The 15,978-nt window shown below is 42.0% G+C and overlaps 1 protein-coding gene and 1 long non-coding RNA gene across 2 annotated transcripts in view; one reads left to right on the plus strand and one right to left on the minus strand.

Moving 5' to 3' along the window:
* The window catches only part of LOC137212894 (uncharacterized), a 10,871-nt gene extending 4,085 nt beyond the window's left edge, over positions 1-6,786 (plus strand). The window contains exons 2-4 of the long non-coding RNA XR_010937687.1: positions 1,513-1,599; positions 1,999-2,079; positions 2,483-6,786. This is a non-coding gene — a long non-coding RNA (uncharacterized lncRNA). The remainder of the gene's footprint in view (positions 1-1,512; positions 1,600-1,998; positions 2,080-2,482) is intronic.
* KPNB1 (karyopherin subunit beta 1) overlaps positions 6,315-15,978 on the minus strand; it is a 23,855-nt gene continuing 14,191 nt past the window's right edge. The window contains exons 12-22 of the mRNA XM_067717014.1: positions 15,787-15,917; positions 14,572-14,719; positions 14,154-14,225; positions 12,779-12,923; positions 11,119-11,201; positions 10,520-10,627; positions 9,991-10,134; positions 9,771-9,876; positions 8,992-9,106; positions 8,175-8,336; positions 6,315-7,506 (exon numbers count right to left, since the gene is read on the minus strand). Of these exons, the coding sequence (XP_067573115.1) occupies position 7,506; positions 8,175-8,336; positions 8,992-9,106; positions 9,771-9,876; positions 9,991-10,134; positions 10,520-10,627; positions 11,119-11,201; positions 12,779-12,923; positions 14,154-14,225; positions 14,572-14,719; positions 15,787-15,917 (1,215 nt within the window). The 3' untranslated portion in view covers positions 6,315-7,505. The remainder of the gene's footprint in view (positions 7,507-8,174; positions 8,337-8,991; positions 9,107-9,770; positions 9,877-9,990; positions 10,135-10,519; positions 10,628-11,118; positions 11,202-12,778; positions 12,924-14,153; positions 14,226-14,571; positions 14,720-15,786; positions 15,918-15,978) is intronic.

Below are 15,978 nucleotides of genomic sequence, written 5' to 3' on the forward strand. Positions count from 1 at the left end.
TAAATGGCATTCACAGGTGCTGTGAGAGGACCTGTCTCCAGTAGTTACTGGTAGGAGAGACAGTGCAGAAGCAGGAGCCAAGTCACCCCTGCATGTTTCCTCCTTGGAAACCATCAGGGGGAGACTGTTTCCCACTCCCAGGACCCTTGCTTTGGAGAAACACTTTAACCTTCCTGTCCCATTCTTGCCTGAAAAGAGTAGGAAGAGGTGGCGTTAGCAGCTGGCAAAAATTGAATCAAAATAAAACGCAGATGACTCAGATAGAATCAGGCTGGCAGAAAAATTGATTAGACACATGTGACAATGCAGGATCCGGTTGCCACCTTAGCCCTTCAGTTCTAGATCCTAGAAAATTAGGGTTTGCTGCGGAACCATCCTGGGATTCCAACTGTAGCTGCTAGTCTTCCATCAAATCAGAGGTTTGGGCAGTGGTGGAAAGTCTCATTCCTTCCCCAGATCCTCCAATTTCTGTGGAGGTAATGCACATCCTCCAATCAAATTTGCAAGGTTTGGGTGGAAAGTTTATAACTATTTGTGCTTCATATTCTCTGCGACTGTGTTCATTTCTGCTCTCTCCCAAACAACTAAAAATTAGTCTACAGGCATCTTGTTTTATTGTGCTTCACTTTATTGCACTTCTCAGATACTGCATGGGTTTTGTTTTGTTTTTTAACATCTTTATTGGAGTATAATTGCTTTACAATGGTGTGTTAGTTTCTGCTGTATAACAAAGTGAATCAGTTATACATATACATATGTTCCCATCTCTTCCCTCTTGCGTCTCCCTCCCTCCCACCCTCCCTATCCCACCCCTCTAGGTGGTCACAAACCACCGAGCTGATTTCCCTGTGCTATGCGGCTGCTTCCCACTAGCTATCTATTTTACGTTTAGTAGTGTATATATGTCCATGCCACTCTCTCACTTTGTCACAGCTTACCCCTCCCCCTCCCCATATCCTCAAGTCTATGCTCTAGTAGGTCTGTGTCTTTATTCCTGTCTCACCCCTAGGTTTTTTACAAATGGCAATTTTGTGGCAACCCTACATTGTGCAAGTCTATTGGGACCATTTTTCCAACAGCATTATTATTATTTTTTTAAATATTTATTTGGTTGCTCTGGGTCTTAGTTGTGGCACACGGAATCTTTAGCTGTGGCATGCAAACTCTTAGTTGCAGCATGTGGGATCTAGTTCCCTGACCAGGGATCGAATCTGGGCCCCCTGCATTGGGAGTGCAGTCTTAGCCACTGGACCACGAGGGAAGTCCCCCAACAGCATTATTTTTAAATTAAGGTATGTACATTGTTTTTTCACACATACTGCTTTTGCACACTTAATAGACTATAGTAAGTATCTTTTTTTTTTTTTTTTTTTAATTTGGCCACGCCACGAGGCATGTAGGATCTTAGTTTCCTGACCAGGGATTGAACTTGCGGCCCCTGCGTTGGAAGCGCAGAGTCTTAACCACTGGACTGCCAGGGAAGTCCCTAAATATAACTTTTTCTATGCACAGGGGAAACCAAAATATTGGCATGACTCACTTTATCGAGATATTCACTTTATTGTGGTGGTCTGCAACGGAACCTGCAGTATCTCTGAGGTAGGTATGCCTGTATTGAATTTTTTTTTTAATAAATTTATTTTTGGCTTCGTTGGGTCTTCATTCATTGCTGTGTGCGGGCTTTCTCTAGTTGCGTGAGCAGGGGCCTACTCTTCATTGCAGTGCGCGGGCTTCTTATTGCGGTGGCTTCTCTTGCTGTGGAGCACCGGCTCTAGTCGTGTGGGCTTCAGTAGTTGTGGCTCGCGAGCTCACTAGTTGTGGCACATGGATTCTAGAGCGCAGGCTCAGTAGTTGGGGCGCATGGGCTTAGTTGCTCCGAGGCATGTGGGATCTTCCCGGGTCAGGGCTTGAACCAGTGTCCCCTGCATTGGCAGGTGGATTCTTAACCACTGCGCCACCAGGGAAGCCCCAAAGCCATGTCTTAATTCTTTTCCTCAGGATGGTGATAGGCTGCCCCTCTGCATCCAGAGCTCAGGCTGGGCACCAAAGCCGAGACGTACTTTGCTTTCAAACAAGAAGGTATGTTTCACACACACAGCTAAGCTCAGGAACTTATGGCTTAGGAGCACCTGTGAGATGAAACAGTTCAGGCCTCCTACCCGCACTGCACTGCTCAGGGTCGGCTGACAGCGCAGGGGTAATTCAGACATGGAGCTTACTCAGCAGCCTGTGGCCTTTTGGGCCACTAGGCACCAACATCCACCCTGCCCCCCAGCCCTGGTTCCCAAAAGCTTCTAGCTCAGAGGGAAGATGAAGCAGAAGTGCAGGGAGATGATTCAAATCCCAGTTGGGAGGAAAGTTGGCTTTAGGGAAGTATGCCACCTCCCACCAATCCTTGAATTGAGTCTGATAGTTGACAAAGGTTAACAATGGACGTCACTATAGAATTACCGCAAAATGACTTTGCCATTTAATTCCAAAGCCCCTTCATCCAGGGCTCTCCCTGCTTGTTACCTGGAAGCTTGCTGGGAGCAGAGGCTCATCTGCTCATCCTCTAACCCTGCATAGCACACAGTATGCAGCAGCCCAGCAGGACAAGCACAGCCTATGGAGTCGGGACTGCTTGGCTAGCCCACGTGATTTTGGCAAGATTCTTGCCCCTTCTGTGCTTCTCCTCCCTCATCTGTCAACTGGGACTAAAATGGTGCTCTTGTTAAAAGGTTGATGAGGGTTACTTTCATTATCCTATATAAGATGCTTATTACAAGCCTGGCATCTGGTAATGCATAAAATCAACACTGTACGTCTAATTATTGATTAATCCTATTCCCATTCCTCCAGTTAACCCAAGGTTAAGAGGCTAGCCTGAAGTCATCCAGCAAACGAGGGTAAGAGTTAGGTGCCCAAGTGTCTTGAGGCTCTGCCATTCCCAGGTTTCTGGATGTTCTGCCCCTCAAAGGCTAAGTGATGCCATTTCAGAAACTCCCTGAACTGTACTGACATGTCATTAGTTCAACAAATACTTACTGAGGGTCTACTGTATGTCAGGCACTGCTCTAAGCTGGGGAAAGACAGTCAAGGTCACCAAATTTGGGAGCTTTCATTATAGTTGGGAAAACTGGCAATAAATAAGCAACAAATATACCTTTGGACAGTGTTGTGGAGGAAATGCATGGCACAGCATAAATACGTACGGCATGGACCCTTGTTTCGTATTACTAAGATGCCGACAGCATCTGCCCAGGACAGATGTTGACGAAAGCTTGGGTTTTGGTATGACAGAACTGGGTTTGAATTCGAGCTCCATGTGACCTTGGTCTGATAAATTAATCTTTCTGCTCCTCATTCCTATATATTCCCCTATACAGAACTCTGTTAAGGTTGCTGTGGGAATTAAGATATAATAAACATAAAATCTTTTCAGTGTTTACTGTTTTTTCACATCAGACAGGTCAAGCTGGAATCCTTGATGAGGCCAGGTGGAACTGTAGCCTTGTACTGTATGTACTTTTTCAGTGTTTGTTGAGGAGGCGGGTATATGGGAACGGGGAATGACCTGGAGGGCTGCTGGAAAAAAAATTCTTAGGAGAAGCAGTTCTTCCTTACCATTTGATAATGAACCAATACCATTCTTTCCTCTAAGTATACCTTCAATGGAGAAATATTTAACGCAGTCTAATCAAGAATTACAAGTTACCCTCTATAACCCAGTAATCTCCAAATCTGGGTACAGAAAGAAAATATTAGAACTCCTATTTATATTTATTTTTCATATAATTGCTTTTTAATTATCTATTTTTGTGCCTTGTTACACAATATATGGGTACAGTAGTACAGGTATATAATTTATCAACACATGGGGGTACGCATGATCAAAAATTCCTTACTGCAGGGGTGTGCAATTAGAAATGGTGAAAGGCCACATGGAGGCTAAGGTAGGAAAATGAAGGTCTGCCCTCATTTTACTTGCCCAACATAAACTAAGAAAGTGCATTTTTTCATAAAGTAGCCTGCAGGCGTCTCGCTGCACTAACAAGCAGCAGGTGAAGGAAAGGACCCAGTTTCTTAATCTCAAGTCAGTGTTCTAGCCTCTACAAGTCTCTAGGGGGGGAAAAGTGGAAGCAGAAATTAAATACACGCTGCAAACTAAGTAAAAATCCAACCTTTGGATAAGCCATTAAATAGACGAGATCATTAGCCTGCAAAATATGCACAAGACAGAGGACAATCTCCAGCAGCTTCAGATCTCTCTGGACAGGAAACCTCCTCCACGTAGTCATTTTTCACTACCTCATTTGTAGAAAACTTTCATTCATATCCCATTGTACTACGCAGAGCTAATTTTTGAGACAGATGTGTCCTTCCTCTCCCCAACTCACACATCTATCACCACACGCACCAGCTTCTTTCAAACAACTCATTTCACCTCCAAGGAGGTGACACCGTCTGGAACCAAAAATGAAGCGGCAAAATGTTGAAAATAAAAATAAAGCGGACTTTATTTAGAAGATAAAGGTGGTGTTATCAGTTTTGGTTAATAAAGTTGGGCTCAAGTGTTTTAACAGGTCTTTACTGCCATCACAGACTGGCATGCCAAGGGCATTCTGAGTGCCAATTACAGACTGAAGTTGTTTCAAAATCCAAGACGCTGTCAAAATCTGATGATGGAGCTTGGATTTGGATGTTTTCCTTAAAGTTGGACTGACACGTTTCTTATATATGAGTGACTAGATTACTTGGTTCTGAAAATGAAAACACTACACTGAGCAGCTCCCCTCCTCCACAAGTCCGTAAGGCAATGTTGCAGTTGCCTCTGACAGCCAAAATCTCAACATTTCAACAGGGGAGCTAAGGGGAACTGGGAAAATGAAAAGCAAAATTAATAAATGTAATTGTAATTGATACAGGCAGCTGCCACTCGTGGCAGACCAAAGCCGAGCCCGATGCCTATTTTCTTCACATTTGCACTGCCATCTTACCAGACGGTAACTACACTCTTGAAGGAATGTGCCAAGACTAGAGTGGGGAAGGCCCGGACAGTGAGGGGCAGAATGCATTTTGCACCCATCTGCCTCAGGTGGCACAATTAAGGACAAATACCTAGTGGGAAGACCCACTAGCCAAAGGTAACTAGAAAAGAGGGCAATAAATGCATCACCAGTGCAGCGTAACTGCGAGGCACCAAGACCACAGTCCAACCAGCCCATTTTCCTCCTCTCCATCACTGAGTGGATCTGGGAGAAAGCATTAATAACAGCACTTGTCAACTGCTTCCCTGGAACAAAACATGACAAAACACACGGGTTTTGTTTTCATTATGGTTCTCGGTGTACTTTATTCTCCTGCTGTCTAGCTAAGCAGCCCACATAGGACAGAAATGGGTAGCACTGAGGAATGATCAGATTTTTTTTTCTCCCCAATATTCCTGCCCCCTCCCTAAGCCCTGACCAACCCTTATCAGGAATGGTTAGTATATCACCCTTTCCCTCAAGAACAACTAAAATTTAAACAAGGCATTATAGGGCCAGGTCTCTTCAGAGGGCTCAGGAGCTGGTGTGAGCTCTTTATTCACAATGGAGTGTCTTTCCTTCAAACACCTGGATTTTTTTTTTTGTACACTGGTTCATAGATCGGCACTTGACTTTGAACCTGGCACCAAAAGGCACAATATCTGATACCCTGTACAAGAGCTATTAGAGATGCTGCCGTATGGATGGGCAAAACTGAGCCAATCCCGCTTATGAATGGAAGGCTTGAACAGGGAGTTGGCAAAGAGAAACATGTAAGCCCATATTTTTTGCTAGAATGGAAATGAAAGTGGGAAATTAAGGTCTTTTTAATCCTCCAAATACCTGGAAGCAATTTAAAAATCTTTCTTGGTGCTTTTGAAAGCAGCATATTCAAAATGCCAGCAAAAACTCCTAATAACTGCAGACCCAAAAGGGGATCAAAGCTTACCAACATCCCTCCTTATTGCTGAAAAAGTCTAAAACCAAAATTCAGGGTGCCCTGTTTCCTTGTAAAAGGGAAAATAATTAAGTCTGATTTATCATCATAGCACATCACACTTTAAAAAAAATATTACAGCGTGTGACCAGGGGAATGTTTTGACACCATTTTATTAATCTTCAACTTCAGTGGAAAAATATAACCTTTTTCAAGTGCCATTTTCATCACAAGAGTTCTAGCATATATATATATGTGTATATATATATACACACATATATATTCCTTTGTTTTACTTGGTTTTGAAGTGCAGCAAGAGACCAATACCGCATTATAATCAATCAAATAAAAGAGAACAGAAGGCCAAGCAGTTTCCAAATGGTTATTTTATCAGATTGTTTAAACATTAAATTTATCCTTGTTTGCAATCCAAAATAGTTACCTGAAATTTGCTGTTTGTGTTTACTTTTATGGTATGTTTATTTTCTAAACTCTTTGGCACAATTTTCTGGGGGCGTTCAGACTGCCAAGATACATGTCAGGAGAGAACTTTTCTTTTGTGCTGCCAATTATGAGCATTTAAATTTTGGTTTGTTGGGTTGTGGCTTTCTTTTGTTTTCGAAGTCTGCATTCTTTATTTGTAACAACTGTATTTTTATTTTTTCTATATCCTCTAACTCCAGAGTTCCCCCCCACCCCACTTCTACATTCACAGTTGAACCATATTATTAGGAAAGGCGCCTTGATGAAAAGATCAGGGTGGGAGCTCTGACCATTCGTCAGTGTTTTCCCTAGAATTAAAAAAAAAAAAAAAAAAAGAAAAAAACCCAAAAAACAAAACCTAAGAGCGTCTTTCCTTTTTTTTCGTCTTATATCTCTTGTGCTGCATCAGTAGACAGAACTTCAGTTAGTTTCATGAAATGCAACATCCTAACCTCTTTTTTTCTGGGAAAAAGAAACTGCAATGACTTGAAGTTGAGAATGTGGATACCGCCTCACTCACACACACTCATTCTCAGACTGTAAAGAATCCCTCACCCTCCTTTCAGCCAGCACGCATACAGTACCAGTACCACGTGGCAAAGGTACACCAAAGGTGGGCTTGAGACCCAGGCTCCATCTTTCTCATCAGTAGCAAAGGCCAGGATGCCTTTTACAACAAAGCACCACAGCTGAACCCAGTCCCTCCTCCTCTCCCCCAAACTAGTCATTCCACTCGGCACCGGCCAAAAGACAGAAAAGCTAGTTCTAGCCTCTCCTGGGAAGAGAGAGCTTTCTTTTTTTTTTAAAGTAAATCCACCATTTTTCTCTTTTCCAAGATGGCCGACATTATGGTTTTCTACGAAGTCAGTGATTACTTAGCTCACCAGCAGCGCTGCTGTTGATGGCTGCAGCTGCTGCTGTGGCAGGATTTTCAGTGTGGTGTGTTTTCAAGCCTCACTCACTCATCCTCTCATTCCCAAACATTCAGCATCCGTGCACACTCCTCACTTCCGGGTTTTTCAAAAGATTGGAGATTTCCAGTGGGGGTCTCAGGTTATCATCCCAATGGTAACAGATCTAAAAACAGATTGGAAAAAAGGTCAATTTTTGAAATCCCATATAGCCAGTAGAGCCAAACACCTCTCTGATTCCTACAATTAAGTGCTTATAGACCTGAATGGAATTTGTCAACTTTTCAATCATTAGCACTTATGAAGGGTAGGAAACTGAAAAGATAAAACTCAAAATAGCCAATTTTACTGAGATCTGTGGTGTAAGATAACTCACTAAGTGAGAGGAAAATAAATTAAAACTACATTTCAAAGCAGAGGTCAGACAACTCCGACTTTGGATATCTTCTGTAAAAGAAAGCAATGTCTCAAAGCACTGCAGTAAAGAAATAAAAGAACATGAGGAAAGAAATACAGAGTAGAAAGAGAATTTTGGGAAAATGCCATTATCGATGACTTTATTAAGGTCCAAAATGATTTGGGGACTTCAGTGAATTCTAGTTATGTAATTTCTGTTCTTTATCACCATGAGGAACCAAAAACGTGGCTCAAGGAAAGATTGGCTGCCTGACCCTTCCACTAGTACAAGGCTGAGGAACAAAGGCCTGGCTCAGAAGCACTATATGGGAAAGAGTACAAAACACCTAAAGAAAGCCCTTGTCAGAACAGTCTAAAGAAAATGTACCTCCTCCCCAAGAAAGAAGAAGAAAGAGGGCAGAGGAGACAAGCTCTTACCAAGCTTGGTTCTTCAGTTTCCTCAGTTCTTTTGTTGCCCATGTAGCAAGGGTTTTTGCTTTGTTAGTCTTCGATCTCCGTCCTTCAGTTAACAGTTCATGGATCATTGGCCTAGCTTCTACTAATTTCAGTACATCCTTCCCAAATGCTGTACACAAGTCCCTGTGCAAAGTAAACACACCTGAAAATGGGCTCCTGGCCCTACAACAAGATCTTGTTTAGAACCTTCCGAACCAGTGCTAAGCTAGCTATGGGTTTCTTGGTATTTACCTACTTTTTAAAGCTGGAAGAAAATTTAAAGATAAGTAAGTCTAACACCTGCCCTCAACAGATTAAAAAAATGAGGTCTAAAAAAGTAGAATAACTTACCCAAGGTTCCACAGCTAATTCATGGTAAAATGAGAACTAGACTCCAGGTCTTTGAGCTGCTCAAAACCAATGTTCTTTCTTCTAATGATACCTCAGAAACCCTCAGTAGAGGAGGCTAAACAGGCAATTTGTTGACCAACATCAGAATAGGGGATGGACATAGATCTGATGCTGCTTCTATAATCTCTGAGAGCTCACTTCATAAGAGTTTGGTGGGGAGAAATTAGAAATCTGGAGGGTCTGAAATGAGATTAGAGCTAAATTCTGGAATGAATTATTATCTGAGAACTCAAAACAGGACATGATGGGTTCTATTAAAGAAAGAAATCCCCTCTGTACCAAAAAGGTGGGTAATTGCCATCCAGGCTACTCTCAATATTCTTCACTACACGTCTTCTCATTTTCCGGACACATTCTATTCAGCTATCAGAAGCAGGGTATAACCTACCCGATCAGTCCAGCAGCACAAGCCACTACTCCGTCTGTATGATCCTCATCTCCAGCAATGTGGTCAATGAAAGACAGAATAAATTCTACTCTGGGTTGTACCAGCATCACATCCGCTATAAAAGAAAGAGGTCTGATGAGGCTGTCCCACATTTGGCAGGACTATATACCCTGTTTACACCCTGTTTCAAAATTCCCAAATACTCTACTCCCATCACGCAGGTTTTGGGCTGGAGAACTAGTTGCATACAGTTATACCAAATTGTTCTTCCTCAGATTAAGATGTCATTCTTCAAGTCAACAGAAGAGGCAGATACTCCTATTCTTATAAGCAGATATATATATATCTGTAGAAACACAAATGGAACCTTTCCTCTAAGCCTGTAATATCAAAGGAGTGAAGTACAAATATTTCCCCAATCAATAACAAAAACATCAGTTGATAGAGGAAATCTAATGCCCCCAATCCTTCAATTCAGATGCATGGTGGGGGTTAGGGGAGTCCCACTCAGTGTTGGCACATATGCAAACAGCAGCAACAGCCTTGCTGGATCCCATCCCTTGCAATGCTCAAGAAATGTGAAGCAAGGTAGCTGAAGAAGCAGGGATCAGAAGAGTCTGTATCCTCCCTCAAAGCTACTCCCTTCATTAGAGCACTGTTCCTCCTTCTCCTCTTCTTTTAAGCAATAGGTGTTAGTTTACAAGTAAACTACACAATGAACACACAGCCCATTTGGCTAAGTGCACACTGGACTAAGTCAACTGGGTTGTATACTCAACGGTGTACGTTCTCCTGGTCTCCCTTCAATCCCTGGACAATTCCAGTATAGGCTTCCAAGCAGCCTTCCCTTAGCTCATTCAGATAATCCACCATGTCATAGTCTGACTGTAAGAGAAAAAGAACAGAATCTCCATCATATCGATGGCCTTTATTTGTAATATTTGTCAAAAGTCCTGCTCCTCCAGTCAGGGCTGGACTTAAAGATAGCTTTAAACTTACCTTGTCCACCTGGGCTTGGGAGGCCTGCTGAAGAGTATTCAATACAACCTCTAGATATTTTTTAAACTCTCCACCAATAGCAAGGGCAATATCACCAAACACTGACAGAATCTGTGGCTTCACAGACCTGTGGACATTTTCATTCTGACAAGGAGAAAAAAAAAAATTTAGTTCTGTCCAAAGATTCAAAAAGCTTTTTAAAATAACCAACTACTGATATGTTTGGTATAGACCTTAAGGAACATACACAAAAATTAGCAATGCTTACCTCTAGATAGAGAGATTATATATTTACTTTTCCTTTGTACTTTACTGGTCCCCACCTGCCCCACTCAAGTTCCATGCATTGACCATGCGTTCCTTTAATTAACTTCACATTCTTAGGTTAGAATCATCTTGCGAAAATGAACAATTCCCTTCATAAGCCCACAGCCAACATTCTGGGACATATACATTCCCTGTCATGGATCTTGATGTTTAACTATCTTTCTAACCAATGGTAAATTAGATTGTGTGTATAGACACTCACCCCCAAGTTCTCCAGTAAGAGCTGCATCACCTCATCACAGAAAGGTAAGATGTTGGATTGCAGGGCACGGCATAAGTCTCCCACTAAGCCCACAGCCGCCAAACAAACCTGCCAAGAATCAAGAAAATGACCTCTAGAACAGAAAAGCCTGCCTGCAGGGGTAAGGCATGATTTTTTACCTAGCTACTGGTCCTTTATCACTTGAACCTAGAGTCAAAGAAGAAAAGACCCTTCCTCTCTCACATTAGTCCATTTTTTAACAACCAATATGGCAGGAAGAGAACTAGGACTATCTAATCTATCATTAAGAAAGGACAGAAAAGACAATATTCACCAGGGATGGTGGTGGCAGAGGCGGATGGTTTACTGAAAACAAAACAAAACAAAACTCCTTCTTAGGGTGCTACTCTGATGTGTCTAATATCCTGTCCTCCACTGACTATTTCTAGTTCAGACACTCAGGGCAACAAAGTAGCTCAACCCTTGGGGTGATACACAGGGAAATACTAGCTGGGCTACAGGATCCAGACTTCTGTACTACAATGACTACCAAGTATAAATGAGAATATAAATGTATTATTGTGAAAAGCACAGCTTACCTGGTACTCAGCATAATTTTTCAATCCAATGCCCAGGAAGGGTTTAAAGGCCTCCATGTACTTTAAGAATTCACCACCCAACACTGTAAAGAAACAAACTATTAGCACCACAGGATATCACAGAAGAGAACAAAAATAACCATCCTAGCTCTCCCAAAATGTATGCACTCCAGTCAAAAGTTAGGTAGAAGGTGAGTTAATTACAGATTCTATCACAAAGACTTAGGGCTGCCTTGGACAAGCCAAATTCATAACTGCTAAAAGGGCCTAACTCTTATACCCTGGAGATAATGCCAAATCTCCAAAGAGTGGGATTTCACTCTGGCTGAAACTACCAAGTGGTATGGCCCTCAAGGAATGCCAAGGTTAATTATGAATTGCCTGAGCTAGTGATATTGCCTCTTGTCCATCTCTTCATCTGATTATAACATGTCCTCTTTGGAAGCCAGCTATTTTTTTGGCCTCGCCGGGCAGCTTGTGGGATCTCAGTTCCAACCAGGGATTGAACCTGAGACCACCAGGGAACTCCTGGAAGCCAGCTTGGTCTCTAGCCAATTCCATCAAGGACTTACTTAATAAGCCAGTCAAGAAAAGCTGTCTGGGTTTCATATCCAAATCAGCCACTCCAGGAACCAAAATCAACTTCTGTGCCCTGCCAGGGTAATCACATGTTGCCAGACCAGTTGCACATAGGCTCCTTATGCTAGAAATGGGTCTGCCTTAATAATACACCTTACAGGGCTTCCCTGGTGGCGCAGTGGCTGGGAATCTGCCTGCCAGTGCGGGGGACATGGGTTTGGGCCCTGGTCCGGGAGGATCCCATATGCCGTGAAGTGGCTGGGCCCGTGAGCCACAGCTGCTGGGCCTACGCGCCTCACTGCAGAGCCCGTGCTCTGAAGCAGGAGAGGCCATTGCAGTGGGAAGCCCACGCCGCAGCGAGGACTGGCCCCCGCTTGCCGCAGCTGGGGAGGGGCCCACGTGCATCAACGAAGACCTAACGCAGCCAATAAAATAAATAAATAAATAAATAATTCTTAAAAAAAAAAAAAAAATACACCTTACAAACCACCACTGAAGAAGCATTCCAGGTTTCTGAAGTGCTCTTTAATGTGCTTTTAATGGCCTTTCAAGGAGCCTTAAGTCAGATATGGCTTCCCCAAAGCAATTCTGCATAGTTAGACATGTAACACCCAGAAAATCAATTAATTCCTAGAACTTGATGTTTCATTCCATTCCATACCAGGCACCATATTGCGTCAACCTGAATCCAAAGCATTACAACCCAAACCAGAAGGCACCAAGTGCCAGGAAAGAAAATAGAAACCTTTACTTCCTCCATGCTTTACAGGAGCCAAACCTCAATAAAGCAAGTAGACTTTAGGGGAAAGAAGAACCTGATGAATTTGAGGTAGGTAACAGTTCCCTCCACCCCCAGAAAGGTTGCCAATCTGAGTTGCAAATTGGCTCCCCATTCACTTCAAGGAGAGTGGCAAGGCAGTTATACACAAATTTACACTTATGTTCAATCCAGCTCTGAACTGACTCAATACCCCAATAAGTGAGAAGACGGGACTATGCTTTTTTGCAGTCAAAAATTCTTCATGGCCATTGATACTCTTGCATTCTAAAGACATTCCCTGCCCAATTTTGGCTCACTGACCTTCCACCAGTGTGCTAACTGCCATTAGGGCATCCTCTTGCACTCCCCCAGACCCAGCTGTGCTTTGGAACATCCTTAACAGGGAAGCCATGACCACATCAGAGATCTGCAAAGCATCTTGATGTTGCACTTTCCGGAGAACATTCTGTGAAATGAATAAGAGTTCAGAATCTGTTGATGCCAAACCCTTCAATCAGAACACCATACTTTTTTTTTTAAATCAATTAAGTCCCTAGAATTCTTTTTTTTTTTTTTGGCGGGGGGGGGGGAGGCTTTTTATGCTCAGAAGTTTTGACAGTGCAACTCATCTACAATGAAACATACATTTAAATATCTCATCTATTTCCCAATTCAGAACAAATACAAGATGATCTTCCATAGTGCAAAAAGTCATCTCCTCTGTGTTTTATTTAAGTCTGACAAATCCTTGTCAGCAGCCTCCATAATCTAGTTGTACTGGAATGGCAGTTAAATTATTTCAGCTTTGAATAAGGACACGTCATATTAGAGTTCTTACTCATAAAACAAAAGAGCAACCCTTTCTATAGCCTAACCCATTTACAGATGATGGTCAAGAAACTATCTTGATAAACTGAAACCCATCTGACTTTTCCCAATTCAATATTCGTCAAACCTCCCTCCCTACCCTTTAATTTGTTTCAACTAATGTTACTGGATCAGGAAAGACCTCTTAACAGTCATGTTTTAAAAAATAAAGTTTGGAGTAAAAAAGAGAACGGAGTGATAGGTAAGATGACCTAGTCAGCATCACTCAATTCTAAAACCTAGTACCCACCTAGGCACTAGACAAGTTCCAAGGTTTTCCTGTTCTTGGATAAAAAAGGGAATAGCTCCTCAGCCACGCCATGACTCCAGTCACGAGCAAGGAGTTAACAGTTTAATTTTCCCAGTCTCTCCTCAGAAAAAGTCTACTGTGAACACCAAATACTATAAATTATAATAAAGTTTCCAACAGCAATTGTTTCAAAAGATGATGGTAAAAACACAAGGCTGTATTTTTAGCTCAGTGAACCATAGCTGGGAACCAAATCTGACTGGGCTACACTTGGACAACCCAATGAAAACCAGACTAAAAGTTGCTAATACAAAATAGCTGCACAGCTGGGAGGACCATCACAAATGGAGTAGTTTCCTTCCCTACACTGTACAAAAGACAAACCACATTTTTACGGACAGACAAGAAAGGAAAATGGGAAATTACTCTCCTAATCAATCAGACTAAGGCCTTTTGAGAAGAGCTTCTGACCACCATCATCTATAACATCATCTTCAGAGTTCTGTGTGTACATGAACTTGTCATCCTGAGATATGATTCTCTTCCCTGGAGCTATTAAGTGATAAGGCACCATCATACCTGAAGAGTTGCGCAGAGTAAAGACTGAAGGTCATTGAACTGGATCCTATCCGATGTGCTCTGGATATGCGACTACAAGAAAAAGAAGATCATGTTCTGAATAAACACCTTCTGAAAGGGCTTTAAACTCCCTCAATGCTTCCATTTTTGCTGGGTTTGCCAGGACCACTAAATAATCTTTACTGGTGCTAATGCAGGAAAGTAAATAAGCTTATATACGTACATGGTGTTACACATGTATGAATAAACTGTAGCAAGCAATACAATTTTAAGTTGCAACAATTTTTGTATAAGCCTTATATCTTTCTGAGAACATATATGCTTAAGCACTGAAAAAAAGAGAACAGCCTTGAAACTAGAGCTCTGTGTTAAGTACCACACCCTTCCCACCAGGAACCAGGAACGCCCTCAGTCTCACCTCCATCTGGAGCACCTGCTGTAGTCGTTCCATGATGACTAGAGTCGTTTTCTGAACTGCAGGGTAACAATCCTTGGCACTGTTTTTCACAATTTCCATCAGAGATTCATATGCAGAACTCCTCAGGTTGTTCTGGTGTCCATCAGGTCTGTAAGGAACAGACAGCAAAAATCGTAAAGCCTTAACGGAGAAAGGACAGAGAAGTCATTATAATATAGAAACTCTCTCACTGAAAATAACCCAGAAACCGATATGGTTGCAGACTTGATCTGAGTTTGGCAAACACAATACAGCCTGGAACCAAATTTTCAATCTCTGAGCCAATGACTACGTTCAATATGGTTTCCAGACCTGTTTAAACTTTAGAATGGCCCTTTTGGAAATGGGCTAAAATTGTAGGAAAAATAGTTAAAAATGCTGAAGAACCCATGTGGATAATTGAAGAGGCTGCACAAGTAGCTATGAAAAAGACAACTTGGGAATTCCCTGGCGGTCCAGCGGTTAGGACTCCGTACTCTCACTGCCAAGGACCTGGGGTTCAACCCCTGGTCGGGGAACTAAGATCCCACAAGCCACGTGGTGTGGTCAGAAAAAAAAAAAAAAAAAAAGATATATCAATTGTCTTCATTCATCTGCGAGATGAAGAAATGAACTAGTTAAGCATGAAGAACTGATATCCAGCCCTCTTCCTAATGGTTTCTTTTGAGCATGGCTTTAGGTATAGCTTACACAAAATCACAATAATTAAAGGTTGTCCCCAACTTATAACCCCTTCAAACTACATTTCCAAAGGTCATTTATAAAACAACTGTATTTAATGCCAAGTTCCTCACCCAATATCATAAATGGTGTTTAGTAATCTGGTATGGCAACTAAATTCATAATGAGAGCTACTATTTCTCTTATACCATAATCAAATACTCCTATTAACTGTAGACACTGCAAAATGAAGGCACCTCTCTAGGTCAACTACTCTCTACCTGTAGAGAAATGAGATTATTTTCTGACCTTAGTTATAAACCGTACAATTCTAAGGTAGTCGAAAGTCTACATTTCTTTCCTCACTCTTATTTAAACAATCTAGAACAGGATTCTTTTAATTTCTCCTATTGCAATGTTTCTATGATTAGGTTAAACAGTCCCTACACAAGAGGCAAAAGGAGTTGGATGCAAAGACACCACTCATTTCACTCATTTCTGTGTAGTATCAGTTACCTGTCTGTGGTCTCCAAGAGCTTCTGAACTATGAGTTCAAAAGAAGAAGATAAGCAATAGGTAGCTGGTTCTTCCTGATCATCAGCTACATCTGCAGCTTCATAAGCAGCTTCAGCCAGACTGGAGAAAGCCTTAAACCCAGACAGAGTAAATATTAATTAAACTTCAAAAGAATCCCACTCCAGGATTACC

Source organism: Pseudorca crassidens, chromosome 19 (genome assembly GCF_039906515.1).
Source record: "Pseudorca crassidens isolate mPseCra1 chromosome 19, mPseCra1.hap1, whole genome shotgun sequence".
In the NCBI taxonomy this organism is placed as follows: domain Eukaryota; kingdom Metazoa; phylum Chordata; class Mammalia; order Artiodactyla; family Delphinidae; genus Pseudorca; species Pseudorca crassidens.